Source organism: Oratosquilla oratoria, chromosome 34 (genome assembly GCF_046742065.1).
Source record: "Oratosquilla oratoria isolate Oo_2021 chromosome 34, ASM4674206v1, whole genome shotgun sequence".
NCBI classification, from domain to species: domain Eukaryota; kingdom Metazoa; phylum Arthropoda; class Malacostraca; order Stomatopoda; family Squillidae; genus Oratosquilla; species Oratosquilla oratoria.
Genome location: NC_134810.1, coordinates 48,714,699 through 48,733,815, shown reverse-complemented (window position 1 = coordinate 48,733,815; position 19,117 = coordinate 48,714,699). Strand labels below are relative to the sequence as shown.

Sequence of the window (19,117 nt, the reverse complement as noted above, 5' to 3'; positions counted from 1 at the left end):
GACTAAGATCTCGGTGGCAGCAGCCAATGCCAGCCGTACGACGTGTCGTAATAATACTCGCATCATAAAATATAGTCACCGCTTATATCGATCGTTCTCTCTTCACCCGTGAATTTTGATAACCATAGAAAATGCGATTACAAAAGAATTAGAAAGAATGTCATTATGGAGGGGCGACTACAATAAATATAATCAAGACGCCGATTTGGCAGCCTCGCGAATACACTCGCTCCCCATGACGCCTACGTGTGCGGCACCGTATGGAAGGGGTTAATGTTTGTCTAAAGGAGGGTACAGTGCCAGAGGACTGGAGGAGTGCCTGTAGTTCCGCTTTACAAGGGAAAAGGAGAAAAGTGCAGGTGTAGTTAAGAAGGCTTATGGGAGGGTTTTGATTGGGAGAATTAGGAGAGGAACAGTGTGGGTTTAGGACATGAAAAAGTAAGGATGTTTTCTGGGCCTTTATGCTGTGATGCATGAGGGGGAGTGGGTGGGGGATGGGGGGTGAGGAAGTATGTATGAGAAATAATTTGACGCAGCCCAAAGGGATTTCTCCCCGTCTTCTCCTTTTCTGCATGAGGGGATGGAGAGGGGGGGTCACCAAATTAATGAAGCAGCCTTGCTGTGGATGTGCTGTGTCTTGCGACACTGCTTCTGACCCAGGGCAGTGGACAGGATGCAGGGATGACCCATCATCCAGGAGGTGCCAAGATGAGAGGGAGGGAGGAGGGTGGAGGGGATGGAATGGGTGGGAGTGGTTTCTATGCCTTTTTCTTTTTGGCTACCCCCCGTGTAAGGGAGAAAAAAGCCTTTGGTATATGTATACAGATGCTGAGGAGCATCTGTATATGGATGTGGAAAAAGCTTATGACAGGGTATTGCAGATATATGGGGTAGGAGGAAATTTGTTAAGAGCAGTCAAGAGTATTTATGAAAGTAGTAGAGCCTGTCCAGGAAGTGCCGAGATAAGAGGAAGGGAAGAGGATAGAGGGGAGTGGAGTATGTAGGGGATGGAATGGGTGGGAGTGGTTTCTATGCCTTTGTTTTTTGGCTACCTCCCCTGTAAGGGGGAAAGAGCCTTTGGTATATGTATGAATGTATGTAGTGGAGCCTATGTTAGAATTAGAAATGGAGAGAGCAAATGGTTTGAGGTAAAGGTGGGACTATGCCAGGGATGTGTCATGTTGCCACGTCTGTTCAATTTATACATGGATGGGGTGGTGTGAGAGGTAAATGCAAGGGAATGGGCCAGGGATTGGAGATGCTTGAAGAAAATGGAGAAAATTGGGAGATAAGCCAGTTGTTGTTTGCTGATGAAACTGCTTGTACCAGGATCAGAAGAGGGATTAAAGAAGTTGGTGATGGAGTTTGGAAAGGTGTGTGAAAGGAATTTGAAAATAAATGTAGGTAAAAGTAAGGTGATAAGATGTACAAAGGGAGAGGAAATTGGAAGTGTGTAATAAGGGCGAGAGAATGGAGGAAGTGGATAACTTTAGATACTTGGGTCAAATGTGGCAGGAAAGGGAGTAGAGGTTGAGGTAGAATGTAGACTGAGAGAAGCAAGTAAATACCTTTTGGGATTAAAAAGTGTAATAAGAAATAGACATTTGGGAATGGATGCTAAGAGGAGGTTATAGGAAGGGGTGATTGTACTGACATCACTATATAGAGTAAACATGGAACTTAAGGGAGGAGATTACATGTGTTTGAGATGAAATGCCTGAGAAGTATGGTAGGGGTTACAAGGTAGGATAGAGTGAGAAATGAGGAGGCAAAGAGGAGAATGGGGGTGAAAGGGAGTTGGGAGATTGGGTTGACAAAAGAGTACTAAGATGGTTTGGATGCATGGAAAGAACGAGTTAAGAAAGATTAGTAAAAGAGGTGTGGCAGGCAAAGGTGGAAGGAGTGAACATGAAGGGGCAACCAAGGTGAATGGATATAGTACAAGGGGAATGTCTGTTCAGGAAGGAAGGGAGAAGACAGGAGATAGGGGTAAATGGAGAATGGTTGAGTATGGATGATGCTGTGATGTATGGAAGGGAGTGGGTGGAGGATGGGAGGGGGTAAGGGAATATGTGTGAATTATATTTTGATGTAGCCCAAAGGGATTTCTCCCGGTCTTCTTTTTTTCTGCATGAAGGGAGAGAGAAGGGGGGTTGCCGATGAAATGAAGCAGCCTTGCTGTGGATGTGCTGTATCTTGCTGTATTGCTTCTGAACTAGAGCAGAGGGCAAGATGCAAGGATGACCCATCATCCAGGAAGAGCCAAGAAAAGAGGGAGGGAGGGGTGGTCAATGGGAGTGGAGTATGTTGGGATGAAATGGGTGGGACTGGATTTATGCCTTTGACTTTAGCTACCTCCCTTGTAAGGGAGAAAAACCCTTGGTATATGTATGTATATTTAATCTCATACCTAAGCTACAATGACACTTACATATTTTGTTATAACTAATGCCACACAAGTCTTTTTGGTCTATGGCAGGATCACATGCTGAGGGGCTTAGAAACCATTTCACAGGGGTTCGTCTTCATTTACCTATTCCACGGGAAGTTGCTAGTTGGATAATCATGCCAGAAAGGTTGAGCTTGGCGAAATACCGAATTCCAATTCATATTACTCGGCGGAACCCCGTAGCTCCACCTTTGTACTATGTTTGGATGGGTAGAAAACCTTGGTAAGTGATGATGTTGTGCATTCCAATTATTCCCATTGTTGTTATTACTGTTGTAGTTATTCCCACCATAATTCATGTTCTGACAAGGGGCGTTCATTTGAATGTTACCACGTGGGTTCTGAGGACGTGGATGGTTCCTGTTGGGCATCTGCATGGAATTACCAGCACCACTTGTAGGGCCTGTAGAGGTGGGCTTCCCTGAGTATGAGCACTGCCTCTTGCTGTCATTGTCTCCATTCTTTCCAGATACTGTGACTTGAATGCTGGGCACCTGGCTACTACCAGCTTTGATAGTAGCCTGACCTCCACTGGAAGCATCCTTGTTACTGCCTGTATCTGATGTGACTGGCAACCTTCTCTTGGCCTGAACTTTTTCTGTAACAAAAATCAAGCATTCAGTCACATACATGACATTAATATTCCTACAGTTTTATGTACATTATTTGTTCTGCCTCCTGACAAATGATTTTATTCGGAGGGAAATACCTTGCGAAGCCAAAAAGTTTTTAATTTTCACCACTATTAATTATATATATATATTTTTTTTGGATGCTGCATGACAATTTCATTCAGCTTGGCAAAACTCCCTGCACAGTGAGAGGATTAATACATCTATACATATATATTCACCCTTATAAAGGGTGCATGTGGCCTAGTCAAGGCATATACCTACCCTTCACTCATTTTCCATCCACCAACACCCATTTGTTGTTCCTACTATCTTAGTTCCTTGTGGAGCTCTGAGAGAATTAATAATAATTCATCTATGTATTTATATACCATTAGGCATCTTCCCCTTTATAAAATAGGTAGCCAGCCATGGTGTGCACCCACACACCTACCCATCCTATTCCCATTTGTTTCCTTTCATCTTAGCTCCTCATGGATGACTGGTTATCCCTGTCTCCTGCCCAATGCTCAGGTCATAAGCAATGCAGAAAGACACAGAACATCCACAGCATGACCAACCAATTCATTTACATGGTGGTTATTTTTCCCCATCCCCTCCATACACTAAATACAACCACACACCATTAATGCACATTACTCCTCAGGAATCCATATGAACACTTGCGAGTCTGGAGGTGCGAGTCTCCAGCAAGAGTTCAATCAATCAATCTGTTGGCCCTGGTCTCTCTTGCAGAAGACCCATTGCCTTCAGGTGACTGGCAACAACCGCTGGATGGGTCCACAAGTCACACAAGGGAGATGTACTCTGTTGTTGTCTAGTAATTGTTAGTGTGGGGCACTATAGTATGAAGTGGTCCTTATCAGGTGTAAGAGGGTGTTTTTCTGTGGGGCTTATGTCTGGGTGTATTTACCTAGTTGTATCTTACGGGAAGGAGAGCTATGCTCGTGGTGTCCCATCTTTGTATCTCACAGTGTCTAGTTTGTTCTTAAATTCATGTGTGTGTGTGTGTTGGTAGAGTACTGAGCAACTATCCATCAAGAGAAACTCATGGCTTCTGAAGCAAGTAACCTATCTATCTACAGACCAAGGGCCTCTTCCCCATTATAAGGAAGGTAGCCAGCCAAGGTACATACCCACTCCCACCCATTCCACATCCATCCACCACCCATCATTTCCCTTTCATCTTCCTTGTGGGTGAAGGGTCTCCGTTTCCTGCCCACTACCCAGGTCAGAAGCAATGCAACAAGACACATGTGATAGTAAACATTCTCAATGTCACTTGTAGACTTACTTCTAACATTACTGTTGTTATTCTCCTCAGGCTTCTTCTTCAACTCCACCTTTACTGTGCTTCTAATGACTCTATTTATAGCCTTTCTCTTCATGGACATCATTTCCTTTACTTCATGATCCATCACAATTTCCACCTGGGGGGGTTTCAGGGAACAAATTAAATTTTAAAAACAGATTCACTAAATGACTACAAAAACCAATGTACTATGATTTCCCAATCCATCTTGAAGGCAAACTGAATTTTAATCAAATTAATAAAAAGAACAAATATTGGTGTATATTGTCACAAACAGTATGCAAAGATAAAATCCACATTCTGAGAAATGTATTAGAATCATATTGGCAATAACATGTGTAAACGACTAAATGTTACATTCAGGAGTCACGGTGCTACACCTTCACATGACAGCACTGAAGTGATGGAATGGAAGGAAACAGGATCCTACATGCACAGCTCCCTATACATTACAAGTAGATACTTTCACATATAAAAAAATCCTGTGCCCTTGGCAAGAGGACAGGGGTGGTGGTTAGTCAAAGTGTACCCCATTTCACATGCAATTGCATACATATATCAAAAGGCCCTTTCCCCCTTGTATAAAGGGGTAGCTAACAAGGCACACACCCACCTTTCATTTATCCAACACCCATTTGTTGTTGTCCCATCTGACAAGTTACACTGGTTAGACAACAAAGAAGCTCAATAGCATAACAATAGAGAAGGCATGAGAGAGGTGGCAAAAAGGAACAATACAAAAGCTAGATATGAATATAAAGAATTTGAAGAGGAAGAGAACTTTGAAAAGGCTGTAAATGACAAATGTCAAGACGAATTTAAGTTGAAAGTTAAGTGGCAATATATAAAGAAGTAAAAACTGAAGCTGAAATAATGGATAATAGTTTCCAAGGAAGAGAATTTTGAGGGAGAAAAGGGTAAAGTTAAGGAAGATGTATAAGATGAAAGTGGAAGTATGTGAAGTGATTAAAGTTGTTAAGAACCTGGAAGTGAGAGAGGCCTTGTGGCCAAATGTTCAATGAACAGTAGTCAGTTATCTAATGTCATCTTGGAGAGAGGTCATCAATCAATACATTGGCCCTGGTCTCTCTTGCAGATGACCTGTTGCCTTCAGGTAACTGGCAACAGCCTCCAGGTGGAGAAAGATGACAAAAGTACCACATGGCTCAGTACTGGCACCAGTAATGATCATAATGTATATAATAGTGGAATAGGTAGGCGCACAAACTTGTTTGTAGATGATGTCTACCTATATACTATATACATACATATACCAATGGCTATTTTCCCCATATAAAGAAGGTAGCCAAAACACATACATACATACATACATATACCAAGGCTTTTTTCCCCTTACAAGGGGGGTAGCCAAAAAGAAAAAGGCATAAATGGAATAAAATCTAGGTGGGGCAATGTTACTAGCGGGGTCCCCCAGGGCTCGGTTTTGGGTCCCTTGTTGTTCATTATGTATATAAACGACTTGGACGAAGGGTTAAATAGTGATGTTAGTAAGTTTGCGGACAACACTAAAATAGGACGCCTAATTAGGTCAGGAGACGACGCCCAGATTCTGCAGGATGACCTTAATAAGCTGTTAACATGGTCGGTGAAATGGTAAATGAACTTCAATATCTCTAAGTGTAGCGTGTTAAACGTAGGGCTACACAACCCCGAAAATAGATACAACTTAGATAACACGTTTTTAGAAAAATCTGAGTGCGAGAGGGACTTGGGAGTTCTGGTGAGTCCGGACTTTAAAACCAGGAACCAGTGTATTAGCGCCAGAAATAAAGCTAACAGAGCATTAGGCTTCATTGCTAGGACGGTAACGAATAGAAGTGCAGAGGTAATTATTAAACTCTATCTAGCGATAGTTAGACCCATCCTTGACTATGCGGTACAGTTTTGGTCTCCGTCCTACAGAATGGACGTAAATTCACTAGAATCAGTACAGAGAAGAATGACCAAAATGATACAAGGACTCGGAAATTTGCCTTATGAAGAGAGGCTTAGGCACCTAAACTTATACTCTCTGGAAAGACGCAGAGTGCGGGGTGATCTAATAGAAGTGTTCAAGTGGAACAAAGGCTATAACAAGGGTGATGCAAACAAGGTCATCATAATAAAACAACAGGGCAGGACTCACAGTAATGGGTATAAACTGGACAAATTTAGATTTAAGAAGGAAATAGGCAAGAATTGGTTTACTAATAGGGTGGTCGATGAATGTAATAAACTTAGTAACCATGTAGTAAGCGCTGAAACTATCAGTTGTTTTAAAAAACGATTAGACAACTTTATGGATGGGGATGACAGGTGGTGATGGATACGGAGCTGCCTAGTGTAGGCCTTATGGTCTTTTGCAGTCTCCTTTATTTCTTATGTTCTATAAAATCATTCCCAACCATTCCATCCCTGAATACACTCCACACCCCTCCACCCTCCCTCTTATCTTAGCACCTCCTGAATGATGGGTCATCCCTGCACCTTGTCCACTGCCCTGGGTCAGAAGCAGTGTCGCAAGACACAGCACATCTACAGCAAGGCCGCTTCATTAAATCGGCGACCCCCCCTCTCCGTCCCCCCCATTGCCAAAACACAAAGGCATAAAATCCACTCCATCCACACATAAATAAAATAAAAAAGAATGAATAAATAAAAATATATCAATAACATAAACAAAACAATAGCAAAATTAAATAAAAAACACAAGAAATATCTCTTCCATACCTGTAAGCCACACGTCTCCTGCAAAAGACCTGGGGCTGATTGAATGACTATAGATTTATAAATTTCAAATGAACATAAGAATGGCATTTCATTATGTGGATGAGGAGCATATTAATATGTAGATGTAGCAGTGGTGTCATCTCCACACAAAAAGAAAGACTTGTGAAAAATAGAAAAAAAAAAATAAAGGGTGGCTAACAAAATTATCCCAAGCCTGGCTGATGAGACATACGAGGACAGTAGAAAAATGGGACTAGCAACACTGGAGGAACAAAAGGAGAGGCGATGTGAAAATTATATTTAGAGAGCAAATACAAGAACATAAGAGAGAGACTGCAAGAGACCATAAGGCCTACACTAGGTAGTTCCATGTTCATTATCACCTATCATCCCCATCCATAAAGCTAACATTTTCTTAAAACAATCAAAAGCTTCAGCACTCACTACATGGTTACATACATACATACATATACCAAGGCTTTTTCCCCCTTACTAGGGAGGTAGCCAAAAAGGAAAAGGTATAAAATCATTCCCACACATTCCATCCCCGAAAACAATCCACACCCCTCCACCCTCCCTCCCATCTTAGCACCTCCTAGATGACGGGTCATCCCTGCACCCTGTCCACTGCCCTGGGTCAGAAGCAGTGTCGCAAGACACAGCACATCCACAGCAAGGCCGCTTCATTAAATCGGCGACCCCCCCTCTCCGTCCTCCCCCATGCATAAAAGGAGAAGACGGGGAGAAATCCCTTTGGGCTGCGTCAAATTTTGCTCACACATACTACCTCACCCCCCATCCCCCCTGCCCATTCCACCTCATGCATCACAACATCATCCATACACAACCATTCTCCATTCACCCGTCTTCTGTCCTCTCCCATCCTTCCTATAGCGAATTTATATCCATTCTATCGGACAGAGACCAAAACTGTATCACATAACCAAGGATGAGTCTAATGCCAGATAGTTTGATAACTACCTCTGCATCATTATTCATAACCATCCTAGCAATGAAACCTAATGCTCTGTTAGTTCTACTCCTGCCACTAATGCACCGTTTCCTGGATTTAAGGTTAGGACTCAGTAGCACTCCCAAGTCTCTCTCACACTTAGTTTTCTCTAATAAGTGTTATCTAAGCTATACCTGCTTTCTGGGCTGTATTAACCAATGTTTAACACACTGCACTTTGAGACACTGAAGCCCATTTGCGATTTCACCACCCATGTGAACAATATGTTAAGATCTTCCGGCAGTATCCCTGCATCCTCTTCTGACCTGACGTAGGATCCTATTTTGTGCCTGTTCACAAACTCCCCTTGTCCAAGTCATTTATATACATACATACACATGTCAAGGGCTTTTTCCCCCTTACAAGGGAGGTAGCCAAAGTCAAAGGCATAAATCAACTCCCCACCCATTCCATCCCCATCATACTTCACTCCCTCCTCCTTATCTTGGCTCCTCCTAGATGACAGGTCATCCCTGCATCTCACAGCACATTCGAAACAAGGCTACTTCATTTAATCAGCAAACCCCCACTCTCCATCCCCTCATGCAGAGAAAGAGAAGATGGGGAGAAATCACATCGGCTTGCATCAAAATATCATCCACACATACTCCCTCATCCCCCATACACTCCCATGAACCGCAGCATCATCCATACACAACCATTCTCCACTCATCCCTATCTTCTGTCTTCTCCTGTCCTTCCTCAACAGACATTCCCCTCTTTCCCAATGCCCCTTTTACTCCATCCATCCATCTCAATCCTTGATCAGCCCTCATGTTCACTCTTTCTACCTCTGCCTTCTACACATTTTTTACTAATTTTTCTTCACCCATTCTTTCAGTGAGTCCAAACCATCCCAATACTCTTTCATCAACCCTGTCTCCCAACTCCCTTTCTACCCCCGTTCTCCTCCTCACCTCTTCGTTTCTCACACTGTCCAGCCTAGTAACCCCTATCATACTTCTCAGGCACCTCATCTCAAACACATTCAAACTCCTCCTCTCTTATGTTCTATGTTTCTGCCCCATACAGTGCTATCGGCACAATCACTCCTTCATACAATCTCCTCTTAGCATCCATTCTCAAATGTCTCTTTCTCAATACCCTTTTTAATCCCCCAAAGGAAGAGGTAAAGATGTTTTTTGGGCCTTTATCTGCTTGGACTGTTGAGGCAGGTAACAGTCACTGCTGGGAATCTGAGATTGGGTGGCTAAGTCAAAGTACTCCCATGTTATGCACAAATTAATACGTCTAAACATATACATGAAATAAAAGTTGTATATACATGATTAGAAGGCATCAATCTTAAATGTGTTAATATGTACTACAGCATTAGTACCAGCATTAATGGTAATACCTGTTTTCCCTCCGATGCCTCTTGTGCCAGCTGTTTTGCCGCCTTCAGATAACCATTATTATTTGAAATTTTACCGGGCAGTGGGAAATCAAGGGCCAGAGCTGGTTTTATAAAAGTAATCAAAATTCTTTATCACTAATGTCAATACACCCTTCAACAAAAATAAACATTTCATATTTTGTTTTGGTTAATGATTATGTTCAAGGAAGGGGTCCAGTTCAAAACAAAATTCAGGTTTTACTCCAATTTCATAAAATTTTATCACCATGCTGAAGGGTTTCATCACTATTCTAAACATCCTCATTACTCAATTGATTTTGAAAAATAAAAAAAAAATAAAATAAAAAAATTATCAAGTTGGCATTTATTAATCTATATATCAATTTGATTTTTGTTCAACTTCATATAAATCAATGATGTATTATGGCTTAGTATAGAAAATAAAATAAAAACTAAGTCCTTTAAGTGAAAAATAGATAAAAACTACTGAAGACCAATAAACAGCTTCATTAGTAAAGCAATAAAAGAAATACTATGTTATTTGCAAGTGAAGAATGAATGAATGTGGGCAAAAGTAAATTAATGAGATGAAGAAAGAGTGAGGATGGTGGCAAGATTAATGCAAGTGTGAAGGGTTGGGGGTAAAATAGCTCCAGTTGACAGGACCTGCTGTAGATGAGCTCTGCCTCACTGCAATGCTTTTGACCTAAGCAGTGAGGGGATAGTAGCGCAGGTATTTGTCTATTTATGCAACACATGCATTCTTTTGGCCATTGTGCAGTTAGAAAATGGACTGGATTCCCCTAGTGACTGTGGCTGCTGCAAACAATCATAGAAAATTACAGGAGCAGTTGTGAACAGGGAATGGGAGTGGTTAATATAGCAGGCAGCCCTTTGGTGGAGTGCAATTTGAAAATGAGGTTGGCCTGGAACACGTAAAAGTAATTTGAAAAATGTCTGTCTATCTATATACCAAGGGCTTCTTCCACCTCATAAGGGATGTGGCCAAGTCAAAGGCACCCATCCACTCTCATCCACCACCCTTATTTTCCTCTCATCTTAGTTTCTCATGAATGAAGGGTCATCCCTGTCTCCTGCCCACTGCTCTGGGTCAGAAGCATTGCAGCAAGACAGTACATCCACAGCTAGGCCCCTTCTCTTAATCAGTGACCCACCTGTCCCCTCATGCAGGAAATAGTGAAAACAGTGAGAAATTCTTACGGGCTACACCAAAGTATCATTCATACAGTCATTCTACACTCACCCTTATGCCCTGCCTTCTCCCTTCCTTGTTTAATGTACACCTCTTGCTCAAAGCCCATTTCAGCCCATCCATCCACCTCATCCTCAGTCATACCCTCAAGTTCGCTCCATACATTTCTGCCTTCCACACCTCTTTTGCTAATCTTTCTTCACTCATTCATTCCATGTGTCCACACCATCCCAATACTCTTTCATCAGCTCTATCTACCAACTTTTCCAACCCCACTCTCCTCATTTCTCACTCTATCTAGCCTAGTAACCTTTATCGTACTTCTCTGACACTTCATCTCGCATATAAACTTCTCCTTTCTGTCTCTCTCAAACTCCAAGTCTCCGCCCCATACAGTGTCATCAATACAATCACCCCTTCATATATCTTTGCATCCATTCCTTGATGCCCATTTCTCATGACACTCTTAATCCCCCAAGGCATTTACTTGCTTCTTGAAGGATGTAATAAGAAATACATGGCTCACTAAAGCAAAAACAAGTTACTAGAATATGCATACATAAATGAATGCCTGTACTTGATGCCCAAGGTGCAGAGATGGGAAGGAGGGTTAAGCTAGTTTTATTCATGTGGGTGTATGAAATGACTATGCCACTGCCACTGGTCTCTCTTGCAAGACTTATGATGCCTAGGTAACCAGTAAAAGTCACCAAACTGGCCCAAAATTACAGGATATTGTGTTGTGTGAATACAGTTCAAGTAGATGAGGTGTTCTGGTCTTCTGTATAGTGGCTGGATCTGGGGCAATTTGATTCTGTGGACAGGTCTTTTGTGTTGGCACCATTTCAAAGCTGGAAAGTGGCCTGAATTCATAAAGGCCAACATGGTCTTGCTTGTTATGGGAGGGCTTCTTCTGATGGGGTGATTTCTGGAGGAGACAGGTGGAATATGGCATTTGGGAGGGTCTTTGAGTCAGTTTTGTGAAGAGTCTGTATTTTTGCACAGACATGTTGTAAAGTGCAGGTGTTTGGATATTATGCAAAGAACTGTGCGCCAATCATTTCCACATGTTTCCAATTTTAATCTTCTATTGGGGTGATTTCAGTGCATCCAGTTATTCTTATTGCTTTGATGTGTGTAATTTATAGGTTGTCTTTTCTTGATTGTATTGAACAATGTTGTTGAGAAACAGTCAAGTGTGGCTATTATGAGCTGTTTGTATACTGTGATTAGCATTTATTTTTGTTGACCAAAACCTGTACCTACTACCAATCTGTGCCCTGCTCTCCTACAGGAAACTTGCACCCCTTAGGATGCTGGCCACAGTCCTCAATTCAGCCCATACATCACTCAGTGGGGAAAAGAATTTTGATATCATACTCAAGATGAACAATCTCAAAATTATTAGTTACTAAATACAAGAAGCAGCCTTGCTGTGGATGTGCTGTCTTGCTGCATTGCTTCTGACCCATGGCAGTGGGCGAGATGCAGAGATGACCTGTCATCCAGGAGGAGCCAAGAAAAGAGGGAGGGAGGGGTGGCCAATGGAAGTGGAGTATGTGGGGATGAAATGGGTGGGAGTGGATCTATGCCTACGACTTTGGCTACCTCCTTTGTAAGGGGGAAAAAGCCCTTGGTATATATATGTATGTATGTAAATACATCAAGATGAAGTTATGTTCTAGCATACAAATGATGGAATGCATAATGGTGAATAAATAATATGCAAAGTTTAAGAGAATAAGTCATGGTGGATAATATACAAAGGAAACCACATTCAACAGGATCTTAAAATACCAGTTATGACATAACAGGGAAAGACTACAGTTATTATAAATATCAACTACAAACTTAATCCTCTTTTAAGTACGACAGCATTCTACACCAAAATATATTAAAAGAAGCACATGCATACTTAAAAACTTTGAAAACTAAGCAAAATAAATTTCAACCACAATATAAGTTGTATGTATAATTACCAATGTGAGTTAGTAAGAGGTTGGTAATATGCCGAATGGCATGAGTTTCCCAATGGAGGCCATCATTAGTGCGACTGAAAGAAAATTAACATAAATGTTACCTCAATTCACATTAATGGCAGTTTAGTTGTACAAGTATAAGAAATAACTGATGACACATTAATGTGAAATCTCATAAAAACCCATGGCCCTCTCCCACTTGAAAAAGGATGGTAGTCACAGTACCAACACATATGGCAAGACGTATCAAGAAAACCATCTCTTATGATTCTTTGAGCCATGTAGCAATACATCTGTATTTATACACCAAGGGCATCTTCCCCATTATAAGGGAGATAGCCAGCCAAGGTGTGCACCCAATCACAACCATCCACCACCCATTGATTCCAGTTTATCTTAAACTATTCATGGAGGAAGAAGGATCATCCCTCTTTCCTGCCCACTGCCTGGGTCAGAAGCAATGCAGAAAGACAACAGCAGTGATACATACACACATACACCAAGAGCTTCCCCCCCCCCCCACTTACCAGGTAGGTAGCGAAAAACAAAAGGCATAATTCCATTCCCACCTTATTCATCCCCACATACTCCACTCCCATTCCCTCTCTTTTTGGTTCCTCGTGGATGATGGGTCATTCCTGCATCTCACCCATTGGCCAGGGTCAGAAGCAATGCAGCAAGACACAGCACATCCACAGCAAGGCCACTTCATTTAATTGGCAACCCATATACAGTGCTCAACAAGGAAGTATGAATGGTTAGCGAGAATGAGTGGTGAGGAGAATGAATGAGTCATAAATCAATAAACAAAAGCTCACTTTGTACCTCTAATACTTTGATGGGTGGCCTTTACATGCAATGATCTCATGAAGGTGATTTGGAATGGAAGTGGCGTACTTGGCAAGATGTGCAGGGGTTATACTAGCCCAGGATTGGCGAGTGGCTGCCTCGAGCTTGGTCACAGAGCTCATATCTTTACCCTGCAGGTCTTGTTTAATGTGGTTCCACAGGTTTTCTATTGGGTTTATGTCAGGACTATTGCCTGGCCAGTCTGTTATGTAAGGTATATGAGTAACACTACGAGCAGTGTGGGCCGAGGCGTGATCTTGTTGAAAGATGTTAGCATCTGAGCTATTAAAAGAATCCTCCAGGTGGTGATTTAAGAGTTCATAATAAACATATTGGTTCACTTTTACATTTGTTGGTAGTACAACAAGGCTCCCAAGTCCTCTTCCACTAAAACTTCCCTATACCTTGAGAGAATTAGGGTGTTTCACTGTTTGTTGAACATACTGGGGGTCAAGAGGGTCTGTTTTTTGCAGACAGGGGTGCTTTCTAGCCTTAATATGGGCAAGAACAAGTATTTATCACAAGAGACAATAACCCAGATCATAGCTTTACATAAATCTGGTTACCAAACAAAGCAAATAATAGAGCAGGTTGGGGTTGGCAAGACGTCTGTGTGCAAGTGGGTAGCCATTTTTAAGAATGAAGGTGTCTGTGACACACCCAGTTACAAACCAAGGAAAAAGTACCCCAAAAAGACATCCCCTCATGCTACTAATGTTATCAAGAGACAGTTACAGCATAATCCACGTGTTACCGCCAGAAAAATAAAAGAAAGTAACCCGGGCCTCTTTGGGGAGGTTAGTGTGCGAACAGTTAGCCGCCGCATGGGTACACAAGCCACCGCCCAGGGAAGAAGCCTCTTCTCACTCTTAACCCCTTCCATACGGTGCCGCATACGTAGGTGGCATGAGGAGCAAGTGGATACGTGAGGCTGCCATATCGGCGTCTTGATTATATTTATTGTAGTTGCCCCTGCGTAATGACATACTCTCTAAACTGTCTTAATACATTTTCTATGGTTATCAAAATTCACAGGTGAAAGAGAGAACGATCGATATAAGTGGTGACTATATTTTATGATGCGAGTATTATTACGACACATCGTACGTCTGGCAGCTAATGCTGCCCGCGAGATTTAGGCCTGTACTGAAGAGGTTAACCAGAGGCGCCGTAGGGTCGAGTTTTGCAAGAAATATCTTCAGTGGGATGATGACATGTGGCTGGATATTCTCTGAACCGATGAGTCCATCTTTACTGTGACTGGCAATAGGGGTGGAAATGTGTATCAGCGTGCGGGTACCGACCCTCTTGACCCCCAGTACATTCAACAAATAGTGAAACACCCTGATTCTCTCATGGTATGGGTAAGTTTTAGTGGAAAAGGACTTGGGAGCCTTGTTGTACTACCGAAAAATGTAAAAGTGAACCAATATGTTTATTATAAACTCTTAAATCACCACCTGGAGGATTCTTTAATAGCTCAGGTACTAACATCTTTCAACAAGATCACACCCCAGCCCACACTGCTAGTAGTGTTACTCAGTGGCTTAAAGACTATCATATACCTTACATGGCAGACTGGCCAGGCAATAGTCCTGACATAAACCCAATAGAAAACCTGTGGAACCACATTAAACAAGACTTGCAGAGTAAAGATATGAGCTCTGTGCCCAAGCTCGAGGCAGCCATTCGCCAATCCTGCACATCTTACCAAGTACGCCACTTCCATTCCAAACCGCCTTCGTGAGATCATTGCATGTAAAGGCCACCCATCAAAGTATTAGAGGTACGAAGTGAGCTTTTGTTTATTGATTTATGACTCATTCATTCTCCTCACCACTCATTCTCGCTAACCATTCATACTTCCTTGTTGGACACATGGAAGAATGAGTGAAGAAAGATTAGTAAAAGGTGTGGAATGCAAACAAGTAAATAAACAAAATAAATTCTCTCACCTGTGTAACTGGAATCTCATATGGTAATGCAAGTCAAGCAAATCCACCTGGAAAGCGATACACATCTGTTGTGCCAGTCGGTTGGCCTCCATGATCACAAACCGCATGCTGTGTTTTATGAATTCAATCTGCAAAACCACAACAGTACTGTGCAAATTGAAAAACTACAAATTCTTTCATAAAAGACAAATCTCATTAGCTTCTCAGAGTTAAATGCCCCTGTAATACCATTCCTCATGAAACATGATTCCTTATGGGGAGTAAGAGGGTTATTTGTAGTTTAGTTGCTCCTTCTACTGCAGCACCAGCAGCAGTTATACCATCCCTTTGGATGGGAAGGCAACCACTGTGTCATCCAGTCAAATAGATTCAAAGAGTGAGTGAGTGAGTGAGTGAGTGAGTGAGTGAGTGTGTGTGTTGTGTAGTGGGGGTCATAATGCTGCTGAGAGAGGGAGGCTACAGCAAAAGGGCAGAGCAAAGAGAATGTCATGGTTCTGGGAAGAGGAAGACAGGGAGGAAGAGGAGGTTGAAATGGAAGAAGAGAAAGAGGAAAGAGAAATACATACATATACCAAAGGCTTTTTTCCCCCTTACACAGGGGGTAGCCAAAAAGAAAAAGGCATAGAAACTGCTCCCACCCATTCCATCCCCTACATATTCCACTCCTCTCCCTCTCATCTTGTCATTCTATTTCTCTTTCCTCTTTCCAAAGTAGAGGAAAGAGAAATAGAATGTTATACTAATTGTCAATTCAAATTTCAAAGACTCGAAACCCACAGCACCATAGTGGGTGGCAATAATCCTGAGACTTTACTACAGATCTCTTGGAAAAAACTTTGGGCTGTTGTTTGTGTTGTACTAGTATGGAGGAGTTTCTATGTCATTGGCAAGTAGTAGGAAGGTAAAGGTCACCAGTTATGAGCTCTCCAAGTTAAAAAGTCAAGGGAATTCTGATGGAATTAACAGAAATGTTGGGCACAGTCTTGATTCTGTCAGCTCTTTGGTGCTGCACTTCCAAATGATAGATTAGATAATATTTTATGTCATTTCCATCACATTGACAAAAATTTAATTCTTTTTGGTGCACAGCTCAAGAAAATAATGACTAAAATGCACAAAATACACACCAAATGCAATATATAAAAATCCATGATAAAACACAATAAAACAAAATAGAACAACACATGAGTGCAGCCTACTATTATAATTATAGGGACACAGATACATACATACAATATACAAGGGAGGTAGCCAAAGTCAAAAGGCATAATTCCACTTCCCCCCATTTCATCCCCACATAGGGACATATAGTTAACCTCTTCAATAGGAGTCAAATTCTTGCAGGGAGCATCAGCTGCCTGATATACAATGATTTGACGATGCATCACAATACTTGTGTTATATAAAGTTACAGCTGTATTACTCATTCTCTTTGAATATACCACAGAAAATATGATCAAGCCAGTTCACAGAAAATGGAGTCACTCAGCTACAACTACAAAATACATATAATCAAGAAGCCAATGCCAACACCCTCATATACCCACTCACACCTCATGATGCCTATGTAGGCATCATTGTATGGATGGGGTTAAACAGTTTAATACTGCTTGGTACAAATGACTTTTTGAATGTTAATGCACACATCAGAGAGAGTGATAACCTTTTCTCTGATCTCAGGAATTTATATTCTCTGTTCTATAGAATGGATATCAATTCACTAGAATCATTACAGGGGAGAAAGACCAAAATGATACATGGGCTCAGAAATTTACCTTATGAGGACAGACTTAGGCACCTTAATTTACACTCTGCAAAGACACAGTGTGGGGTGAACTAATAGAGGTGTTCAGATAGATCAAGGGTTTTAACAAGGGGGTTGCAGACAAGGTCATCATATTAAGACAATAGGGCAGGACCTGCAGTAATGGATTTACATATGACAAATTTAGATTTAAGAAGGAAATAGCTAAGAATTGCTTTACTAATAGAGTGGTCAATGAATGGAATAGAATTAGCAACCATGTAGTAGCGAGTGCTGAAAATACTGGTTGTTTTAAGAAAAGGTTAGACAACTTTATGGATGGGGATGATAGGCACTAATGGACATGGAACTGCCTAGTGTAGGCCTTATGGTCTCTTGCAGTCTCCTTTATTCTAATGTTCTCTTTCCCCTTCCCCCCCATGTCTCTATTCCTCTTTCTCCTATTCTTCCTCTTCCTTTTCCCCCTCCTTCATTTCCACTCTCCTTTCCCTCTTCATTTTCTTCCTTCTTCTTCTCCTCTTCCTCTTGGCACCCTCCCTTTCATCTTGGTCTTTCAACTTCTCTTTCTCTTCATCCTAATCTTATTCATTTTTCACCTCCTCCTACTCTCCTATCTCTTGTTTCTCCTCCCCTTCCTCCTCTTTTTCCTTTGCCTTTCTTACTCCCTTTCCACTTCCCATTCCTTCCTTTCCCTTTCCTCCTCCCTTCTCCTTATCCACTTCCTCTGTTTCATCAATCCTCTCTTTCTCTATTGCTTCAATTTACTCTTCCTCCTCCTCCTCCACACCCTCCTCTTTTTCCCCTTTCTCCTTTTCCTCCTCCTCCTTTTTCTTACTTCCTCCCTTCCCCTCACTCTTCGTCCATGGAACTCCCAAGTGTAGGCCTTTTGGTCTCTTGCAGTCTACTCCATTCTTATGTGGGTGACCAGCATCCTTCCCAGTCTCATGCACCTGTGCCATGGCGAGTTTTTTTTAATACGATTCATGGTCATTATGCTGGCACCTAGTTTATGTGCTGTTTAACAATCTCCATTAACCCCTTGAGTACAATGATGCCGACGTAGGTGTCATGAGGCACGAGTGAGCATACGAGGATGCCAGCATCAGCTTCCTGATTATATTTATTTTGTAGTTGTAGCTGAGTGACCTTCTTACTCTGTGAAGAGGCTTGATCACTTTCTCAGTGGTTACAAACATTCTGGATGAAAGAGAATGAGTGGAACAGCTGTAACTTTACATTTTAAAATGCGTATATTGTGATGCATCATCATATGTCAGGCAGCTAAAGTGCTTATGAATATTTGACTTATATTGAAGAAGTTAACTTTGCCTTATCTATATTTCTAGTGTTATACCACATAATCAGTGAAAAACATATGAAAGAGTCTATCAGTGATTTGTAGAGCAATGAGATAACTTCATTCTTTACACTGATGGGCCTTAGGATACAGAGATAGTGAAGTCACTGCAATCGTTTACTGTAAACTTTTTGTTTGTTAGCTGTGCCATTAAGCCTCTCATCTATGACTACACCAAAGTACTTACATTCAAGACACTCTTTCTACTGCTTCTGTTTTAATGATTATAGAGGTATTGATGAATGTAACAAAAGTGATGGGGAGATGATTCTCTCTGATGTCTATCTTGAAGGACTACCACCTGCACCTACCTATTACAGGTCTCTGTGTATACATCAAATCAAAGAGGAACCCATGAACCAGAACCTTGACAGGATACAAAGAGGCCACACCTCCATGTGGAGTTGTGGCTACTGATGGGCTCTAAAGACAGGCAGCAGGGAGATGATCCTCACCAATGTCCACCTTGTTTACCTTGCCAACAAATCCCAGGATATTTCATCCTGT

The 19,117-nt window shown here is 41.7% G+C and overlaps 1 protein-coding gene across 3 annotated transcripts in view; it reads right to left on the bottom strand.

Moving 5' to 3' along the window:
• Window positions 1-835: 835 nt before the first annotated feature.
• The window catches only part of LOC143018304 (PC-esterase domain-containing protein 1A-like), a 30,650-nt gene continuing 12,368 nt past the window's right edge, over window positions 836-19,117 (bottom strand). For 2 of the 3 annotated variants that reach the window (XM_076173663.1, XM_076173662.1), the window contains exons 7-11: window positions 15,489-15,616; window positions 12,685-12,758; window positions 9,493-9,593; window positions 4,376-4,511; window positions 836-3,047 (exon numbers count right to left, since the gene is read on the bottom strand). In XM_076173663.1, the coding sequence (XP_076029778.1) occupies window positions 2,530-3,047; window positions 4,376-4,511; window positions 9,493-9,593; window positions 12,685-12,758; window positions 15,489-15,616 (957 nt within the window). In that variant the 3' untranslated portion in view covers window positions 836-2,529. The remainder of the gene's footprint in view (window positions 3,048-4,375; window positions 4,512-9,492; window positions 9,594-12,684; window positions 12,759-15,488; window positions 15,617-19,117) is intronic. The other variant, XM_076173664.1, reaches the window with a different exon arrangement.